Source organism: Chiloscyllium plagiosum, chromosome 32, assembly GCF_004010195.1.
Source record: "Chiloscyllium plagiosum isolate BGI_BamShark_2017 chromosome 32, ASM401019v2, whole genome shotgun sequence".
In the NCBI taxonomy this organism is placed as follows: domain Eukaryota; kingdom Metazoa; phylum Chordata; class Chondrichthyes; order Orectolobiformes; family Hemiscylliidae; genus Chiloscyllium; species Chiloscyllium plagiosum.
In genome coordinates, this window is record NC_057741.1 from 19,669,403 (window position 1) to 19,691,484 (window position 22,082).

Consider the following 22,082-nt stretch of genomic DNA (forward strand, 5'->3'; position numbering starts at 1 on the left):
CAGTTAATGATTCACAGTTAACTGCCAGGCTTTGTTCAAGTATTAAACTAGGTAGTTTAACTCTGCTTAGCCTCGGCATTGGTGGTTTTCATTTCTCATGACAATCAGTTCACTTGCCAAAGTTTTGAAATTACTATAGACAAGATGTCTGATGAAATTTCCACTAACAAATATGAAATACTAAGTTCTGGAATGACAAAAATCTGGAAATTTACTTGAAAATTTAAGTGTTTTTAAAAATTAATTCATGGGATGAGCACTTTGCTAGCTAAGCCAACATTTATTGCGATCCCTAAATGCACAGTGGGAAGTTAAGAGTCAGCCATATTGATCTGGGTCTGGAGTCACATGTAGGCCAGACCAGGTAAGATGGCAGTATCCTTCCCTAAAAAGGACATTAGTGACCCAGATGGGTTCCCCCCACTCCACCCCCTGACGACTAACAATAGTTACACATTGTCATCATTAGACCTTTAATACCAGATTTCTAGTGAATTCAAATTCCACTACTTGCCATGGTGAGATTCAAACCTGGGTCCCAGGTCCAACAATAATGCTACTTGATAAATTGTGGGTCAGCTGTTCATTGTAAACAACAGACTACAGAGTGAGAGAAAAATCAGGCTTGCAGTCAGTACAACTTCTGGTTTGTTCACTTTTTTTTTTTTACCTACAGCCTCTGCTTTTGAACTCAATAGAAATCCAAATCCTCCACATAATATATCCTAATTTCTCCAAATAAAATGTTTAGATAGACAGTCTGCCCTCACAAGAGAACTGCAAATTCTAGTTCATTCCACTGTTGGTCATTTTACGTCACCCCAATTCAAACATTTTGTCTGTATTACTTTCTCACTACAACTCCTCATGTTTCTAATGCTAAAGTCAAACAAAAATGCCAGTTCATCAAGGCATAAAACAATCTGATGAAGTACTTGAAATGTCATACTCTTGTGCAATTGTGTTACAGAAAAATTACACTTTAGAAACAGCACTTTAAAAAGTGTTGGCAATGTAATCACATTACAGCCAACACATTTTAAAAGTCTGCGCTTTAGAAACAGTGCCCCTAATTCATCAATCATGTTACAGCAAATTTGCATTAACGAAATGCGTGTAATAGCAGAATGTCCTGTACTGAATTAATTACAGAAATAAAATTTTTGACAAAACCAGAGAAATTATAATAAGAAAGCATAACTTTGAGTAAAGGCTAAATAAATCACCCTTATTCACTCCTCATTCCACCCTATCATGAATTCAATCAACCAGCTAATCGGAAGGGAAAGTCCATGACCTTCAAGCAAACTTCAAGAATATCTACCTATCCTCACACTTCATAATTTACCATTCTAACTCTGTTATACCACAAAATATATCTTCCTCACAGCCCAAAAACTATTACTCTTCATGACTGAAGATCTTGGTCTATTCTCAGACTGAATACATTTCCTCAAACAACATTTATCTAGCTCATTTAATTAATACAACATCTGAAGAAGACAACCTTTACACCACCTTTTGCAAAGGAAAGCTCAACCTCTGGAATGTTCACTTGAAGAATTTGGAAAAGGAAGTTCTGCCAATTCCTGATTCACTGCAATGTAGTTGACTCTTAACTGCCCTCAGAAATGGCCCAGGAAACTCCTGCCTCATTTGCATATCATGCACTGCAGTGTCTCATAAAAGGACTGAAACTTGACAGGCCACCTTCTGGATTAGTGGTACTGGAAGAGCACAGCAGTTCAGGCAGCATCCGAGGAGCAGTAAATTCGACGTTTCGGGCAAAAGCCCTTCAGGCTCTCTGCCTGTATTCCTGATGAAGGGTGGAGAGATAAGTTAGAGGAGGGTGGGGGTGGGGAGAAAGTAGCATAGAGTCGAGTTTGTTTCAAGACATGGTTGAAGAGCCTCAGGGCAGAGGAAATGACCTGAGAATTGCAGTGGGAGAGGGACTCCTAGACACTTGAAACCACACCAGGAAACTGGGCCTTGTTGACTTTTTTTTTTAAAAAAAGCATTTTCCTTACTAATATCTGAGGTTTGAGCAAAAATTAAGAGAGCTGTACCACAGATTACTTAACAGCTTGAAATAGTCACACTCAAGGAAATTAGACTTTACAATGTTCCAGACTCCATCACCATCATACCTACAAATATCGTGTCCGAATCAGGACAAGTACAGAGGTGGCAGCACAGTTGTATGCAGTCATGTGGAAACTGACCTTGAGTCCTCAATATTGACTTCAGACCCCATGAAATCTCATGGCACCAGGTCAGATGTGGGCAAGGAAATCTCCTGATCATTACCCCATACCATAACTATGACTCCCAGAACTGATGAATGTATCCACCACCCAAGGGCTGAAAAGTGGCAGATGGAGTTTAATTCAGATAAATGCGAGGTGCTGCATTTTGGGAAAGCAAATCTTAGCAGGACTTATATACTTAATGGTAAGGTCCTAGGGAAAGATGTTGTGAAACTTGAAAGGGTTCAGAAAAGATTTACAAGGATGTTGCCAGGGTTGGAGGATCTGAGCTGCAGGGAGAGGTTGAATAGGCTGGGGCTGTTTTCCCTGGAGCACCGAAAGCTGAGGGGTGATCTTCTAGAAGTTTACAAAATTATGAGGGGCATGGATAGGATAAATAGACAAAGTCTTTTCCCTGGGGTCAGAACTGGAGGGCATAGGTTTAGGGTGAAAGGGGAAAGATATAAGAGAGACCTAAGGGCCAACTTTTTCACGCAGAGGGTGGTACATGTATGGAATGAGCTGCCAAAGGATGAAGTGGAGGCTGGTACAATTGCAACATTTAAGAGGCATTTGGAAGGGTAAATGAATAGGAGGGATATGGGCCGGGTGCTGGCAGGTGGGACTCGATTGGGTTGGGATATCTGGTCAGCATGGACAGGTTGTTTCCATGCTGTACATCTCTATGACTATGACCTGAAGGATGCACAGAGGGTGGCAAGGATGTAATGTACTCTGGGTCTAGTATTTCATCACAATTTGGTATCACATGACCGACTGAACCAGCCATGCCCTCAAAACATCATAGTAGATACACTGGAACTGTGACAGGAAATGAGGGAACCAAGACAGAACAAGCTACTGGACACCTCTCAACAATCAACTTGTCACATATGCATCTGTCCCTGACAATATAGTTCGGAGCATCCACCACACGTCTTGTGGAGACGAGGGCTCTCCTTCACACAGAGGATGCTCGCCGTGTTGTGTCACACAACCACCTTGCTGAACAGGATAAATTCAAACAGATCTAACAATTCAAGATTAGGCAACCATTAGGTACTGTGAACCATCAGAAATAATATAATTGAAATCAATCATTAATGCATGACCCGACATATTTCCCATTCTATTATCAATCAAGCCTAGTTCAAAGAAGAGAGTGCAAGATGATATGTACGGGAATGACAACATTCTGGCAATGACTGGTGCTCCAGAACTTGCTGGGCCCCTAGCCAAGCTGTTCCAATGCAGTAACAACTCTAGCATCTTTTGGGGCATATGGAAAATTGCCCAGTTTTATTCAATCTACAAAACCAGGAGAAATACAATCTCGGCAATTATTATTCTATTAGTCTACTCCCTTCATCAGCAAAGTCTCAAAGAAAGGCTTTTGACAGTGTTATCAAACAGCATTTACTCAACAATAACTTTCTCACTGATACTCAGTTTGGCTTTGGCCAGGACTACTCAGCCCCTGACTTCATTGCAGCCTTGATTCAAACAGGAACAACATAGCTGAACTTAAGGGATAAGGTGAGCGTGATTGCCCCTAACATTAACTCAGCATTTGACTGAGTATGTCAAAGAAACATGCAAATCTGGAGTTGATGATAATCAGGGAAAACTCTCCATTACTTGGAGTCATACTCAGCACCAAACAAAAATTGTCGTGATTGTTGGAGGTCATCATCTCAACCCTAGGACATCACTGCAGGAATTCCACAGGGTAGCATCCTTGGCCAAACCATCTTCAGCTTTTTCAATAATGACCTCCCTGCCATCATCAGGAAAGCAGGGACGTTTGCTATGTTTACCAAGGCCATTCATAAGACCTCAGAGGCCGAAGGTATCTGTGTCTATACCCAGCAAGACCTGGACAACATCTAAGCTTGGGATGATAAGCGGCAAGTAATTCATGCCACAGTGTCAGACAATGACCATCTCTAATGAAAGAATGGTTACCTCATCATTAAATGGCATTACCACAGTTGAAACTCCTTCCCCTCACCCACTCCACCATCATCCTCCTCAGGATTGCTTTTGATCAAAACCAGAGACTATCCATATAAACACTGTGGCTACAAGAGCAAGTCAAAGGCTAGGAATTCTGCAGTGAGTAATTTATCTGGTCTCCCCAGTGTCTGTCTGCCATCTTCAAGCTATGAATCAGCCATGTGATTGATTACTCACCATTTGCCTGGATGGAAGAAGCTCCACTCAAGCTCGACACCATTCAGGACAAAGCTGCTTGCTTCACTAGCATCTACCACTTTCAGCATTCTCTCCATCACCACATGCTACAATAACATCATTTATAAAGGTTGCATTGCAGTAACTCAACAAGACTCCTTCAACAGCGCCTTCAAACCCCACAGCCTCTGCCACCTAGGTGGACAAGGGGAGCAGAGACATGAGAACCACACCATCTGAAACTTGCCTGCCAAACCTGAAAGTATATAGATATCCTATTTCTGTAGCAGCACCAAAATCCTGAAGCTCCCTTCTCACAGCACTACAATGTCCCTACATGCTAACTATTGCAGCAGTTCAAGAAGGCAGCTCATCACCATCTTCTCAAGGGCAATTAGGAATGGGTGATAATCTTTGACCTGACCAGCCATGCCTCGATCTCATGAACGAATGAAAATTGTAATCTCAGTTTCTGGACTCTTGATATTATGATAGCATCTTGGGCAACCTGTTGTCATCCTTCTTAGTACTCCCACAAACAAAATGAGAACAAGTTCATTTCTGAGATTTCTGTTCAACACAGAGCTAAAAGTTCTAGGTTCAATCTACAGCCTTTCAAATGAACACATTCTCCAACTCTTGAATATCCTTCAATAGGAAGGACTGCAGATTATATCAAAATGATCAAGTCAATCTGACGAGTGCTGAATATTGTGTTAGCACCTGATTATATATATTACCAATATTAAAAGCTTCCCTGAAGCTTCAGGATGCAGTCACACTTTGAGGATCCCGAAATAGTGAAAAATTGTAAATCACATCAAATAGCTCAAAACAATACTATTGCTTTGTATTATGAATCAAAAGTGGAAGACAACTATGCCTACAAACTCAGCACAGCAAGCTATACATCAGCAACTATTAAAAAAGGGAAAGCAGATGTGTAATATGTTAAATGTAAAATATATTTAAAAGAGCAAATATTTCAGAGTGTATAATATATTACACCACAGACCAAAATATATAGCTCTTAAAACCTTTAACAAAATGATAAACCCAAATCCTTATTTTACATAAAGCATATTATTGTAACATGAAACAATTATGAATAAAATAGAATGAAAAAACCTTTACAATTTTGTTGTTGTTAAAAAATATTAAAGTAAAGGAAAATCAAACTTTGTCTTCTGTGAGATAATTTCAGGTTTTCTGTGTAATCCACTGCCATTAAGTTTTGGCCCATTTTTAGAAACTTAGACAAACAAAATAATTCTGAGTTAACCTTGATGTTTTCTCTGCCGAGTTCTGGATTTCCTATGTATTTTCAATAGGCCTTCCTTTTCAAAATAGACTGAAGGCTTCTGGGCGAAGGAGGACAGTTCAGCGGAGTTGAATTTCATTTCATTACAGCAATGAAGAAGTGAAAGATGAAGACTTAACGTAGCATCAACACATCGAGATCAGCCTCAGCTGCTAAACAAAATAAAATGAATAAATCAAATTATTCTACAAATAGAACATTCAAACTACAAATCCTGCATCTCTTTTCCTTCAAATCTATTTACTTCACTAACAGAGTGGCATTCTGAGTTACAGAGACACTGTTGCCATAGTAAAGCACAGTACCTTGACAAAACAATTACATTTGTGTGCTGAGCAATTCACAACAAAAAGAGCAGTAACATTGGATTAATAATGAAAAAACATTGTGAACTAGTTATACCAATGACACTTATTTCTCTTTTCATTTGGTGTCATGGTCCCCCTCGCCATCAACTCATCTAAAGCACTGACTAATATTTCCACGGGTAGCAACATTTTGTATAAACTAGGGCACTGTGTGCCCGGGCCACTCAATCAGGTGTGGCAGAAGCCAAATTTGACCAGTTTGTAAACACGCAATAATAAAAAAAAACAGGAGCCAGTACTCTAAATTTGATTTGTTACCTAATCTTCCACAGTGGCATGGGTTTTTAACTTCAGTCTACTGTTTGTACCTGAAACTTAAACTATAATTTGTACCAAAACTTATATTAGCTCCCATAACACAAGTAGGCATGGGTAACAGTGCTGAAAGATTCAATAGATATTTATTATAGCTCCTGGTATACACATGTATCATCGTCACAAACATCAACATCTGGACTAATATTAAAAAGATCTTTGGTTACAAACAGGCTCATGAAGCTTGGTACTGTCATTCTTCAAGCTTCCCTGGTGAAGATAATGTCAGAGATCTTTATACCTATTGCCTGGAAGTAGGAAAACTAATTAGATTGACTGCTTACTTGTATTCCAACCAAAGTCACGCAACTGAAACTAGCGTTGTGCTATTCGTTGTGGAACATCACTTCAGTGAATCCATGAAGATATATCCCTGTATTGATTGAAATCAGGAAAAAACTATAATTATACATATCATCCAGCTTTTTAAAAATGCACCTTTTTCATAAAGATATTGCACTTCAATACTTCGTACATGTACATACAAATACTTTGAGACACTCAGATCTATAGACTAAGGTCAAGTAGTCTTTGCGTGAATATACACATTCACAAAGTAAAACACTTAGTTTTCACTCCCAACAAGGCTGCACTTGTTTCCTAGCCCTAGTCAACCTAAAAAAGGTGATGTTGGACATTCTTGAAGTTTTCAATTCATAGTCATTCTTGGGGATATGGGTAAAAACTGAAAAAGCTGCAGAGACTGTAAATCAGAGACAAAAACAGAAATTGCTGGAAAATTTGTTTTCAGACATTTCATCACCATACTAGGTGATACCCTGGTGACTAGGTTGAGGAAACTCAAACATATAAATAGAAAGCGGGTTACACCACTAGTGCTTCATTCAGAGGCTCACTGAATATGTTACCTGGTATGGTGATGAAATGTCTGAAAACGAACCTTGCATCCTGAACCTCAACCTGAGCTACAAATCATCTCAAAACTCAGTAATTGCTGGAAAAGCTCAGTAGGTCTGGCAGCATCTGTAGAGAGAAATCTCAGTTAACGTATCAGTTTGAGTGATCCTTGCTCAGAACCAGGATACAGGAGTTGCTTACAAAAGTCAAAATTTGGTGCTGCTCAGGTACTTCTTTGAACTGGTGCAATCCGCATAGTAAAGGTTGACCTATAGTGCTGGCAAGGAGAGTGTTCCAAGATCTTGAATTACCTGGCTAGGTAACATCAGTGGTGACCTCCAAGTGAAGCAAAGCTGTTGTCTGTTGCTTTCTATTTATATACTTGTCCTGCATGGGGTTCCTGGGGTTTGTGGTGATGTCATTTCCTGTTCATTTTCCGAGGGGTTGATAGATGGTATCTAGATCTGTGTGTTTGCTTATGGCGTTGTGGTTGGAGTGCCAGGCCTCTAGGAATTCTCTGGCATGTCTTGCTTAGCCTGTCCCAGGATAGATGTGTTGTCCCAGTCAAAACTGTGTTTTTTTTTCATCCGTGTGTAGGACTACAAGGGAGAAAGGGTCGTGTCTTTTTGTGGCTAGCTGATGTTCATGTATCCTGGTGGCTAATTTTCTTCCTGTTTGTCCTACGTAGTGTTTGTGGCAGTCCTTGCATGGAATTTTGTAGATGACGTTGGTTTTGTCCATGGGTTGTACTGGGTCTTTTAAGTTTGTTAGTTTTTGTTTGAGAGTGTTGGTGGGTTTGTGTGCTACTAGGATTCCGAGGGGGTCTTAGTACTCTAGCTGTCATTTCGGAGACTTCTTTGATATATGGTAAGGTGGTTAGGGTTTCTGGCTATGTTAGGTCTGCTTGTCACGATTTGTTCCTGAGGAATCTGCGGACTGTATTTTTTGAGTATCCGTTCTTCTTGTATAGGTGATTCTCCTCTGTTTTCCGAAGTTCATCTGTGCTGCAGTGTGTGATGGCTCGTTGGAACAGTGTTCTGATACAGCTTAGTTTGCGTGTTGGGATGGTTGCTGGTGTAGTTAAGTTTTTGGTCAGTGTTTGTCGGTTTTCTGTATACGCAGGTTTGTAGTTCTCCGTTGTCCTTTCTTTCGACTGTGACGTCCAGGAATGAGAGTTTGTTGTCGGTTCCTTCCGCCTTGGTGAACTTTATGCCTGTGAGGGTGTTGTTGTTGATGTTAAATGTCTCTTTTATCTTGTTTCGTTTTGTGATGACGAAGGTGTCATCTACATAGCGGACCCAGATTTTTGGTTTGATGGTTGGTAGGGTTGTTTGTTCTAGTCTTTGCATTACTGCTTCTGCTATGAATCCTGATAGCGGAGATCCCAGGTTGGTGCCGTTGGTTTGTTTATAGATAATGTTGTTGAAGGTCAAGTGGGTGGTGAGCCACAGGTCCACTAGTTTCATGATGTTTTCGTTGGTAATGTGATTGATGGTGGTTAGGGTGAGTGTGATGGTCTCTTCTAAAAGTGTGGTAAGTGTTTCCTTTGCCATGTCAATGTTGATGGAGGTGAACAGTGCTGTTACGTTGAATGAGATCATTGTTTCGTCTTCCTCTATTTTGGTGTTTTTGATGATTTTTAGGAATTCCTGGGTGGAGTGGATGGAGTGCTGTGACACTTCTACTAGGAATTTCAGTCTTGCGTGTAATTCTTTGGCCAGTCTGTAAGTGGTGTTCCGGGTAGTGAGACTATGGGTCTGAGGGGGGCTCCTGGTTTATGGATTTTTGGTAGTCCATAGAATCGTGAGGTGTTGGTCCCGTCTGGTTGCATTTCCTGGAATTCCGTCCTGTTTAATTGTCCGGAACTGTGTAATTTTCTTAGGAGATATGTCATTTTGTTTCCTAGTTGTGGGGCCGGGTCTAGCACCACCTGTTGGTAGGTGTTGGTGTCTGCGAGCAGTGCAATGGCTTTCTCTATGTAGTCCCTTCTGTTCAGGATGACTGTGAGCCGACCCTTGTCTGCAGGTAATCGGATGATGTTTTTGTCTTTTTTGGAGGTTTTCTAGGGCTTTCTTTTCTTGTGTGTTCAGTTTGTTTCCATCCCTCTTTAGGCTCAGTTGGAATACTATTCCAACAAGTCACCACACACTGCAGCACAGACGAACTTCGGAAAACAGAGGAGAACCACCACAAACACTACGTAGGACAAACAGGAAGAAAGTTAGCCACCAGGATACACGAACACCAGCCAGCCACAAAAAGACACAACCCTCTCTCCCTCGTAGCCCTATACACGGATGAATAAAACCACCATTTCGACTGGGATAACACATCTATTCTGGGACAGGCTAAGCAAAGACATGCCAGAGAATTCCTAGAGGCCTGGCACTCCAACCACAATGCCATAAACAAGCACATAGATCTAGATACCATCTATCAACCCCTCAGAAAACGAACAGGAAATGACATCACCACAAACCCCAGGAACCCCATCCAGGACAAACATAAATAGAAAGGAGACAACAGTTTTGCTTCACTTGGAGGTCACCACTGATGATGTTACCTCGCCAGGTAATGAAACGTCTGGATATCAAACCTACAGCTCAGTGAGCAAACCTACACCCTAAACCTCAACCTAAGCTACAAACCTTCACAAACCTTGCAAAAAAGATCTTGAATGTTCAAGGTTGAAATGGTGACAATGTAGGTGTAAGAGAGAGAAGAACAAATGACAGCAAGCTGAAGCAAGCAAAAACAAACTGAAACAAATGGAGAACTGCTGCTGATCTTGTCTCAATGGTGTTTACAAAAAATGCAGCTTATTTGGCCCAATAATGAAATGCTGACTGTATTTACATGTCAGAATGGATGGTGATTAACGAGAGAAAACTGCCTTCCTACAGTCTTCTTGCTGTTTTCTCCTTAATGGTGGGTTAAGTTTGTGCCAAACTAGGAATACCATCTAAGTATGACATAACACATCTTAATCCACCAGTGGTAGCTGGTTTGGGTATCAAGTTAAACGCTAAGGTCATAATCCAAGCAAACTTGTCATCTTTGAACTCCTTCCATAATTTACAAGCATCTTTTTGTAAAGAGTGCATTTGTTCACTCAACTGATGAAAATTGTAGCGTATTTCTGATATGTTGATGGTGGAGGCACTCAGTGGAGTCAGGAGACAAGATAATAAATTAGAAACTACCTAGCTTCTCTTCAACTCTAGTATACATATTGCTGATAATAGTTCAGTTAAGTTTCTAGTCAATGGTGACCTCAAAGATGTGGATAGTGGCAGTTTGAGCAAGAATGGTGGCATTGAAGGTCAGGTGGAATTCACTTTGTCTTTTCTGCAAATGATTATTGCCACTCATGTATTAACTGCAAGGTTGGATGTTACCCAGAGGCCATTAGGCACTATTTCACAATTGCAAGGAGTTGTAAATGGAGCTGAAGACTGTGGAAGCAGCAATAAATAGTTTCAGTACTGACTTTCTGATGGTCAAAAATCTGTAAAACCATCCTGGAGCTGCAATGATTTGTCTCTCAACAGCCGTGAAATTCCACCTTTATTTCAGACTTTAGCCACTAGAGAATTTCACTTGAACCTCACAAACCTCTGATTTTCAGGCACCGTGATGCCATTAAGTCAAAAAGCCAAATGCAGTTAATGTTAGAAAATGGAGGTTAAAAACATTAAATGCTGGAAATACATGAACTGTCAGACTGAATCTGTGCAGACAGAAAGACAGTAAACATTTAAAGGTGATCAACCACTGACCTGAAACGGGGGACAATTTTCTCTTAAGACAACGAATAGAGATGGGTATAGAAGCAAGGGTGACTTAAGCTCATGAGCAAGTCAGGTTTACCTGCACAATTATGTTCTTCTCGCTCATTACACTTTTATGCACAGGTAACATGCAAATTCTATGAAAGTTCTGCCTCCTACCACTACCTTCCAGATTCCAATTTCCAGGCACCTTAATTGAAAAGGCACCCATACAGCACTTCACATTCTGCAACTTAATCACAACCTCTGATCAGCACTCCCACACACCTTAGAAATGTAGAGACCAGGCAAAAAGTGGCACTACACTTACAAGGTTTCCTTCGACATTTTCCAGAAGACTGTTCAGAAAAGGATGTTCTCTTCCCTTGACATGGAAAGACGAGATCAGCCTGACTGATGACCACAGCCCTAAGAGTTGGCTCCACCGGTCAGCATCTGGGGGCAGTTGAAGAGAATCTGGTTTCAATCTGCTGCTGATCTCTGTGTAACTGTCTACTCAATGCTTCATGCTCCTCAAGAGTGAAAGGTAAAATTATAAAATTGTGACTGGAGAGAACCTTTGCTGATTTGAGTACCAGACATCTCCATCAGAGACTTCATAAGCAATCAATATCTGTCACTTCACTGCAGCTTCCAACATAACATGACTGGCATCAAAATGTTACAGCCGCTCACATATCTGCCAGGATTTATAATTAAAACATAGGAGAACCTTCGACACTCAGTAGTACATTCACCTTCTCCATCTCTGACCTTTCATCACATCTAGGACAATGTACACATCTGATAACTTTCCACCAAAGGCTTGCATTGGACAAGAACACAACACAGGACGTTCTTTTGAGTTGAGCCCCTTTAAGCTCAGCCTCTGCTTGTATGCAGTCAGATTTGCTGACATCAACCAGCATGGTTAACTCATTTGGGCAATCTCTTATGTCCAGTCAGATTTTATGCCCAACACGATTAGCATTTAGCAACAATAAACCAGATTGCATGACTGAACCTTCTCTAAGCTTATCAACCTGGACATGCTTCTCTCCTAATATGAGATGCATCCAAAGAAACACTTCAGTTATGAAGGAGCCAAGTTATTTAAAAATGTGCACTCATAGGAGGATGGCTTTGAGCAAGGTACACATCTCATATGGCCAGGTGTATAAACATGCGTTTACCATTTTTGGTGAATATAATTCCAATGGGCTGAGCTGTGTATGAACATGTACGACAGATTCTCGACCAAGCTGATCCATCCGAAAGTGAACCCAGCAGCAAACCTAACTACAGAGAAACTCAGTTTTTGCCTTCCACCTAGTAAAGTTGTACCACCCTACCCTTCTAAAGCTCCAGCTGGACCTTGTGGTTACCACTCAGTAATTCTCTTTCTCACTCAGCATTTTCTATTTTTCTTCCATGATGCCTTGCTTAGTTGAATGCAGTACTGATGACATTCAGCCCATACCCAAATCCACAATTATTGTGGAGTCAACTGGTTCTGGTAGGGCACTAGTAAAACGTTCCTGAAGAAGTGCTTATGCCTGAAACATCTATTCTCCTGCTCCTCGGATGCTGCCTCACCTGCTGGGCCTTTCCAGCACCACACTTTTTGACTTTGGTGCTGGTAGAACCAAAGCTAAGCATCAACAAGCTGATTTGACTAAGTTTTATGGAAATATCAATTTTGCTATGAAGGTTACTGAAAATCGGGGCACTCTTTAAAACTGAATCTTTTTAGTTTTTCATATTTAGTATTGTCTGTGTAGGTTGAGCATTACAGCAATAACTATACTTCAACTAAATATGAACAGATCTCTAGTACATAAAAACCAAAGCCTGACATCATGAATAGTGAGTGTGGTACTGGAAAAGCACAGTCGATCAAGCAACAGAGGAGCAGGGGAATCGATGTTTCGGGCATAAGCCCTTTATCAGAAATCAGGGAGACGGTGATGGACAGGTCCAGAGGGCGGTGTCAAGTTGGAGGCTTGGGACTGGGATAATGGGGTGAGAAAAATGAGGAAGCTGTTGAAATCCACATTTATCCTGGGTGGTTACAGGGTCCCAAGGTGGAATATGAGGCGTTCCTCCTCTAGGCGCCTCTGAACCAATCCACAAGAACATCTCTGAGACACCACTGCCCACTGCCCAGTGGCTGAACAATTCAACTACCTGCCCCTCCACCCCACTCAGTCAATGACATGCAGGTCCTGGGCCTCCTCCACTGCCAAACTGTTACCACCCAACGCCTGGAAGTGGAATGCCTCACATTCCACTTTGGAACCCTGCAACCACATGGGATAAATATGGATTTCAACAGCTTCCTAATTTCCCCTCCCCTACATTATCCCAGTCCCAAGCCTCCAACTCAGCACTGCCCTCTGGACCCATCCATCATTGCCCCTCTGACCTATCACCTTCTCCCTCGCCTTCATCCACCTATCACTTTCCCAGCTACCTCACCCCCAACACCACACCCCCCTCCTATTTCTCTCAGCCTGACCCACAAGCCTCATTCCTGATGAAGGGCTTATGCCTAAAACGTCAATTCTCCCACTCCTCAGATGCTGCCTGACCGCCTGTGCTTTTCCAGTACAGCACTCTCAATCATGATCATTGTTCATGAGGTTTCAGACAAGATTGTTCTGTGTCAAAGTGCTTGCCCCAAATAAGGTGTACCTCCTGGAATTGGTGTCATGACTCGGCATATTGACTGTTTGCAATGGATGATGTTGGAAGTTAGCTTGCTGGGTTGTGCTCGTCTGGATGACATTCAACACATTGGATACTCAAAGTACAAATTTTATCAGTAGGTAGCTTGCTGTGTGGATTGTTGAAGAGGTTATGACTTTTCTGTAATTGGTTTACTTCACAAACTCATAAGATACCCTTTTGAAATACAGTGCAATTCAGCTTGCAAATAACCTTGCTCTACGCATGTCCACAAATCGGCCTGCCACTGCAAAAAAGATGGGCGACTGGTCTGGTCTTTTTACACAAGAATGACACTGGAGCAAACCAGGCTTCCCCCATCCATAACTAGCAAGATAATTTTCTCAAGGTTGAAATGAACATTTACAACTTGCTGACAATTATCATTTGACCTGGTATACAGCTACTCATGTGATATAATCCGTTCCTACTCGGTGATCTACTGTCAGAATTGCAGGAGCATTGGGACGGACAGTATAGCAAGACCAAGAGTGAAGTGATGAGTCCCAAGGAGACTGGAGACTTCCTGCCTGTTCTTAGGAGCTACAGCATTTGCCAAGGTTTCAACTTTCCATGAACTAGATGACATTCCTTCACAACTGAAAACATGACCAAAGAATTTGATTCTGCTTTCATTAAGCAAGGCATTCATTTCAACTGAAGATAAGATCACATACTCCAACAAATCATAGGCATACATGCAGCATATTTCCAGTTCACTTTCAATGCAACCACAGATAAGAATGTCATCACCGATTTTCAGCTCCTGATTGAGCCCGAAGAATTTCAGCTTTTGAACTGAACCCAAAGTAGAGTTCTTGTATCAAAAAAATTGACTGCCAGTGAAAATATAGTAACAAACCTCAGTTGTGCTGAAGAGGTCAATTTGATGGCATCCTGCATTGAGATCAAGTTAAGCGAAGTGTTGAGCACCATGCTTTTGCATTATGATGTGATCAATGGTCAGTGTCAAGTGTCTTTCATGCTGTGTATCTATGTATGGTGAGCACATATTAAAGTATTCTAATCTGCTTCTTGCTCTTAGAATTTTTTGTGTGGATAGGAAACAAGGGAAAGGCTCATCTCCAACTTTAGTAGGTACTAAAGAGTTCTGCTGAAAATGTGTTGCTGGAAAAGCGCAGCAGGTCAGGCAGCATCCAGGGAACAGGAGAATCGACGTTTCGGGCATAAGCCCTTCTTATGCCCGAAACGTCGATTCTCCTGTTCCCTGGATGCTGCCTGACCTGCTGCGCTTTTCCAGCAACACATTTTCAGCTCTGATCTCCAGCATCTGCAGACCTCACTTTCTCCACTAAAGAGTTCTGCACCAATTCTCTGATGTAATATGGTATTCTTATCTTTGGTGCATGGAGTCCCCATGCATCTTGAATATAACACTTTTCAGTTTACTGGTAGCAATGAGGACTTCCTGCATGGGAAGGCTGTTCTAATATATTATGGGAATATATATAGGAATCTGACAGTGTCCATGGTCAGATCTGAAACAGGGTCACAGAATCATTCAGCATAGAAATAGGCCCTTTGGCCCACTATGTCTGCAACTAACAAATACCAAACTACACTTTTCCTATTTACCTGCACTTGGGCCTTAGTTTATTATGCCCTGGAATTTTAAGTGCTCATCCAGATATTGCAAGAGTACCTGCCTCCACTACCCTCTCAGACAGCACATTCCACATGAAAACCATGCACTGGGTGAAAAAGAAATCCCAGCTCTCCTCTAAACTACTTACTCATTTTAAACTTATGCCCTCTGAACTTATACACACATCTGCCATGAGGAGAAAGACAGTAGATTGTGAGAATCTATGCCTCTCAATGTTGTATACCTCAATTAGATTCTTGTTCCTAAACTCTACACCCCAGCTAAATGAAGACAAGTGCCTTCTTCATCACCCCATCTACCTCTGCTGACAGCTTCATGGATCTATGGGCATATACACCAAGGTCTCAGTACTCCCTAGGGACATTCATTGTGTATATCATTTTCTTATTAGACCTTCCAAAATGTATTACCTCACACTTAATTTCCATCTGCATTGCTCTGCCCAATTTACCAGCTGATGAATAATCAGATTGCAGCCTGAGGCCATCCTCCTCACTATCAACATCACCAAATTTTATGTCATCTGCAAACTTACTAATTATACCTTCTACATTCATATCCAAGTTGTTAAAATACATTTTTAAAACTGCAAGGTCTCAAAACCAATTGCTGTGGTACAGCACTTGTCATATGTTTTCAATCATAAAAATATCCCTCCATTCACCCTTTGCCTCCTTTTTTTCAAGTCAATTTTAGATCCAACGTGCCTTGAATTCCAAAGATCTTAGCTTTTAGACCAGCTTTCTATGTTGGGCCTTATCAGGAGCCTCACTGAAGTCTATGCAAATCACAGAATCAAAATCGACAGTGTGGAAGCAGGCCATTCAGTGCTACCCTATGTCTGTAACCCTACATTTCTCATGGCTAATCCATCCAGCCTGCACATCTTTGGACTGTGGGAGGAAACCCAAGCACCCAGAGGAAACCCATGCAGAAACAGGGAGAACTTGCAAACTCCACACACAGAGTCACCCAAGAGTGGAATTGAATCTGCATTCCTGGCCTTGTGAGCCAGCAGTGCTAACCACTGAGCCAGTGCCATCAACAGTACTACCATCATTAATATATTTGGACTTTTTTTTAAAATTAATACTATCTACATCACCATCATCCCAAATGAAATCCCAGCTACAATGTCTTTCTCCGGAGTACAGATGAGAAATATCCATTAAGGACCTCATCCACATCTTCTGGGTCTATGTGCAGTAGCCCCTTTGATCTCCAATAGGTGTCACTCCTTTTCTCGTAATCCTCCTACTCTTAATATACTGACAAAAAGCCTTGGGACTTTCCTTGATCATTTTTGCCAAAGATATTTTGTGGCCGCTTGGCGCCCTCCTAATTTCTTTTTTATACTTTTGAGTAGCCTCCTTTTTAAGCACGCTATATTAGAAATATACTTCCTTCTATTTCTTTACCAATCTCAATATCCCTTGATATCCAGGATTCCCCGGAATTTCTGCCCTTGCCTTTCACTCCTGGAGGAACATGCTGGCCCTGAACACACTATACTACTTTCAAAAGGTTGCCATATTCCAAATGTAGACTTACCTGCAAGTATGCTTGCCAGATAATAAGTGTCCAATAATATTGAAATTGACCTTCCCTAATTCAGCTCATAATTAAAACTATACAAGCAACACGGTTCCTTTATTCAGCAGGTTTTTTTTCCCAGATTTTTTGCTTTGATTTGCTGACTCTCTGCTGGTACCTCTATAGCATCACCAAGTAAACAATATGTACAATTTTGCAATTTCAATACACTAACACCACCCACACACTGAAAGAACCAAAACCTTTTTAATTAGAAAAACTTATGATAAAATTAAAGTAGATAACCTTGTGGAATATTGCTTATCCTCTCTTGGAAGTTGTAGAATCTGTGGAAGCAGGTCATTTGGCCCACTTAGTTCACACTGACCCTTCCAATAGCATCCCACCCAGACCCACTCCCCTACCCTATAATCCTACATTTTCCATAGCTTAACCAGCTAGCATGCACATCCCTAGACACTATGGGCAATTTAGCATGGCCAATCTACCTAAACTGCTCATCTTTGGCCTGTGGAAGGAAACCAGAGCTCCTGGAGGAAAGTCATACAGACACGGTGTGAATATGCAAACGACACAGAGACAGCTGCCTAAGGGTGGAATTGAACCCCAGTCACTTGCACTATGAAGCAGTGCTAACCACTGAACTGCCATGCTGCCTTAGGTCCTCGCTGAAAGAGTACATATAGTCGAGGCACAGAAATCTTTGTGCAATTTGCCATTACTATCACAGTATTGAATCTGATGAGATGATCTAGGTCATTGTGTGTATGATAAGGTGACTGGGTGTACAAAATTAAAATTCAGAAGAACAGGGGGCCCACGCAGTCATTTGGGCTCCGCTGGCGTCTGAGCTCAATATAATTGCACCAACCTGTGAATATGAATGATTACCCTGTTTTTGATACGTAAAGAAATGGAATGTTTACAGAATGATGACATGTCCAATTGTATAGATTAAATATATATGAATAAAGTATATTTTTGAAATAAAAAAAAAATTTGCCATTACTATCACAGTATTGAATCTGATGAGATGATCTAGGTCATTGTGTGTATGATAAGGTGACTGGGTGTACAAAATTAAAATTCACAACACCAGGTTATAATCCAATAGGTTTATTTGGAGGCACTAGCTTTCAAAGTGTTGTTCCTTCATCAGGTGGTTGTGGAGTATAAGATCTAAGACACAGCATTTATAGCTAAAGTTTACAATGTGACGTAACTGAAATTATAGATTGGCAAAGACCTGGATTGTTTGTTAAGTCTCTCATCTTTTAGAATGGGCATGTTGGTTTCAGTTCTTTCATATGTAAATTCCAGAACTTAAAATTATATTCTCAAGTGAACTTTAACAATAGGTGCTATGTTGGCATTGAAGGTGTGAGGTGCCCTGTGTGAGGTTGTCTGTGCCCCAATGTTCAGACTGATTCTAATCTACAAAAGGGATTTACTGAATCTTGCATGGATTCCTGTCGTTTTTGAGCAGAATAAAATGTAATTCTGCAAGTACAAATCACCCCACAAACTTTGTGTCATGTAGGTGCTTGTGTGTGGGGGGAGGGGGTATGAGTGTCTGCGAGACAGTGTGAGAGAGTCTGGATGCGAGTGTAAAGAGGTATAAATTTGTGAGAGGGTGAGTGAGTGTGGGTGGGTCTTGTGTCTGTCTGTGTAATGCAGTGGGGTGACCTATACTGTGACATGAACCCACAGCAGGAAACCGTACTGAGATACAACCAATAGAGTATTCTTCGTTGTCCAGTACTTCCCAGGAGCCGAGAAAAAAAACTACACCATGTTCTTTGCAGCCTACAACAAATTATCAGTGAGGATGAGCACCATGCCCCCACTTCTCACCTTTAAACAGCCACCAAGCCTCAAACACATCATTGTTCGTAGCATATTACCTGGCTTTCACGATATCACCATGCAACCTTGTCATGGTAGACGCTGCAAGACATGTCAGTGTCAACACGGATACCACTATTACGTGTGGGTACACCTTCCACCATGTACGTGGCAGATACTCAGCCAACATTGTCTATCTCATATGCTGCATGCAAGGATGCCCTGAGGCATGGTACATTGGCAAGGCCGAGCAGAGGTTACGGCAACAGATGAATGGACACCGCACAACAATCAACAGACAGGAGTGTTCCCTCCCAATTGGAGAGCACTTCAGTGGTCCAGGACATTCGACCTCAGACCTTCAGGTGACCGTCCTCCAAGGCGGACTTCGGGACAGGCAACAATGCCAAGTGGCTGAGCAGAGGCTGATAGCCAAGCTCGGTACCCATGGGAATGGCCTCAACCAGGATCTTGGGTTCATATCACACTACACTACTGACCCCACTGCACAACACACACACACACACACACTTTCTCTCGTACGCTCACAGATATACTCCCACATGCACCCTCTCAGACTCACACTCATACACACTGTTAGACACCCATATCACTTGCCCCCATACACACACAAGTTTGTGAGGTGAATTTGTACTTGCAGAATTACATTTCATTTTGCTCAAAAACTGCAAGAGTCCATATAAGGTTCTGTAAATCCCTTTTGAAGATTAGAATCAGTACTCTGAAAGTTAGTGCTTCCAAATAAACCTGTTTGACTATAACCTGGTGTTGTGAGATTTTTAACATTGTGTTGGAAGTTTGCGATGTAAACTGTAGACTTTAAATGTCTATTTTTCTGAGAAATCTGGGGTGATTTGCATCTCGTTTCCTTCAATGGATACTGCTGGAGCGAGTGATCGACAGGGGAAAGCCACAGCAGCCAGATTTCTGGCATTGAACCTGGTTCTATGGCTCAGAAGGGAAGAGGGGTGGGAAAATTGGAGAGCAATAGTGATAGGACATTCAAACCATGAGAGGAACAGACAGGAGGGTCTGTGGTCGTGAGCGAGACTCCCAGATGTTGTTTTGGAAGCTAGTAGGCAGGACAGAGTAGTAATCTCAGGTGCCACATGCGAGCGAGGTAGGAACAGACAGCGAGTGCAACTGAACACGTGGCTGCAGGGCTGGTGTAGGAGGTAGGGCTTCAATATGTGGATCATTGGGATACCCTCTGGGGAAGATGGGACCTGTACAGGTTGCACCTGAACTGGAAGGGACCAACATCCTAGGCGGGAGGTTTTAAAGCTCTTCAGGATGGCTTAAACTAGATCAGCAGTGGGGTGGGAACCTGAACAACGGATCAGATAATGTCGTCGGTAGTGAACAGACAGATACAACACAGACAGAGTCTGTGAGGAGGGATAGTGTTACGACTCTCTTGTTAATTAAACCATACACCCAGAAAAGCTCACTTCGTCTCAGTCTGCTAAAATCAGTGACAGAACTCCCAAATTCCATCATTCAATGAAAAACAAAATCTATTTATTCTTTCACTCTAAAAAAGATTAAACTATTTACAATGCTAAGCATCCTTTCTCAAATGTTTGTTATAGAGTGGGAGGTAGATAACAATATACTGTTCTGATAAAACTCATTAAGTTACATCAATTTCAAAACCACACAGCTGCTGTCGCCTCTGACTATAAATCTCCCTGGGTCATCTTCGGTCTTCTCGTGCAAAGATGTTTCATATGAAAAAGGTACATTTGATAGTGTTTTGCTGGTAGTTACTCTGTTGATGGCATTTGTCTGTCTGGCTAACTCTCAAAATGCTTGCTTCTTTACACCCAAAACATTGGATCATCTCATTGATTCAATGTTGGCAAAAGAGTAAATTCAAAATTGATTGGGTTTTAGTATCCTGGAGCCTAATTTAAACAGATTAGTTAAACGGGCTATAATAAATGAAAAAGGAGATAGAGGAATGGCATTGCTAATCAGGGATATTATCACAGCTCCAAAAAGGGAGATTGTCAAGGAGAGTTTGTCTAGAGGCAGTATGGGTGGAAGTCAGAAACAGGAAAGGAGTAAGCACTTTGAGAGTTTTCTATAGGCCTCCCCAATAGCAAAAGAGACATGGAGAAACAGATTGAGAGGCAGATTTTGGAAATGTGTAGAAATAACAGGGTTATTGTCATGGGTGCCTTTAACTTCCCTAATATTGACTGCAATCTACTTAGTTCAAATAGTTTAAATGGAGCAGTTTCTTTCAGGTGTGTCCAGGAAGGGTTCCTGATGCAAAGTATAGATAGGCCGATGAGAGGAGAAGCTTTATTGGATTTGGTGCTTGGCAACAAACCATGACAGGTGCCAGATCTCTCGGTGGGAGAGCATTTCAGAGAGAGTGATCACAACTCCAGGACCTTTAGTATACTCATGGAGAAGGATAGGAGCAGACGGTATGAGAAAGTATTTAATGGGGGAAGAGGAAAGTACAATTCTTTTAGGCAGGAACTGGGGCACATAGGTTGGAAACAGATGTTCTCAGGGAAATGCAACACAGCAATGTGGAGGTTGTTTAGGAAGCACTTGCTCATAGTTTGTCCCATTGAGACAAGGAAGGGATGGTAGGTTGAAAGAACCCTGGGTGACAAGGAATATGGAAAATCTAGTCAAGAAGAAGAAGGAAGCTTCCTGAAGGCTGAGGAGGCAACGATCAGACAGGATTTCAGAGGGTTACAACGTAGCCAGGAAGTAACTGAAGAATGGACTTATGAAAGCTAGAAGGGGGCATGAAAAAGCTTTACTAGGTAGGATTAAGCAGAACGCTAAGGCATTCTACACTTGAGGAACAAGAGGATGGCCAGAGTGAAGGTAGGTTGATCAGGGATAGTGAAGGGAACTTACACCTGGAGTCGGAGGAAATAAGGGAGGTCCTTAAATGAATACTTTGCCTTAGTATTCACTACTGAGTGAGAACTTGACATTTCTGAGGACAGTGTGAAACAGCCTGATATGCTAAAACAGGTTGATGTTAGGAAGGAGGATGTGCTGAAAATGTTAAAAAACATATGGATAGATAAATCCCCTGGGCCAGAGGGGATATACCCTAGGTTACTACAGGAAGCTAGGGAAGATACACTTTTGGCAACGATCTTTGCATCCTCACTGTCCACTGGAGTACTGCCAGATGATTGGAGGGTGGCAAATGTTATTCCCTTGTTCAAGAAAGGGAATAGGGATAATCCTGGGAATCAC

The 22,082-nt window shown here is 41.6% G+C and overlaps 1 protein-coding gene across 8 annotated transcripts in view; it reads right to left on the reverse strand.

The window, feature by feature from the left end:
- Positions 1-22,082, reverse strand: part of inpp4b (inositol polyphosphate-4-phosphatase type II B) — a 1,028,621-nt gene that overhangs the window by 947,352 nt on the left and 59,187 nt on the right. For 6 of the 8 annotated variants that reach the window (XR_006309059.1, XM_043674148.1, XM_043674147.1 and 3 more), the window contains exons 2-3: positions 6,728-6,816; positions 5,722-5,912 (exon numbers count right to left, since the gene is read on the reverse strand). Coding sequence is in view for 7 of the 8 variants with exons in the window: in XM_043674148.1 (XP_043530083.1) it covers positions 5,722-5,839 (118 nt within the window). In the remaining variant the exon portion in view is untranslated. Of the gene's footprint in view, positions 1-5,721; positions 5,913-6,727; positions 6,817-11,402; positions 11,528-22,082 lie in introns of all 8 variants that reach the window. The other 2 variants (XM_043674144.1, XM_043674146.1) reach the window with 2 other exon arrangements.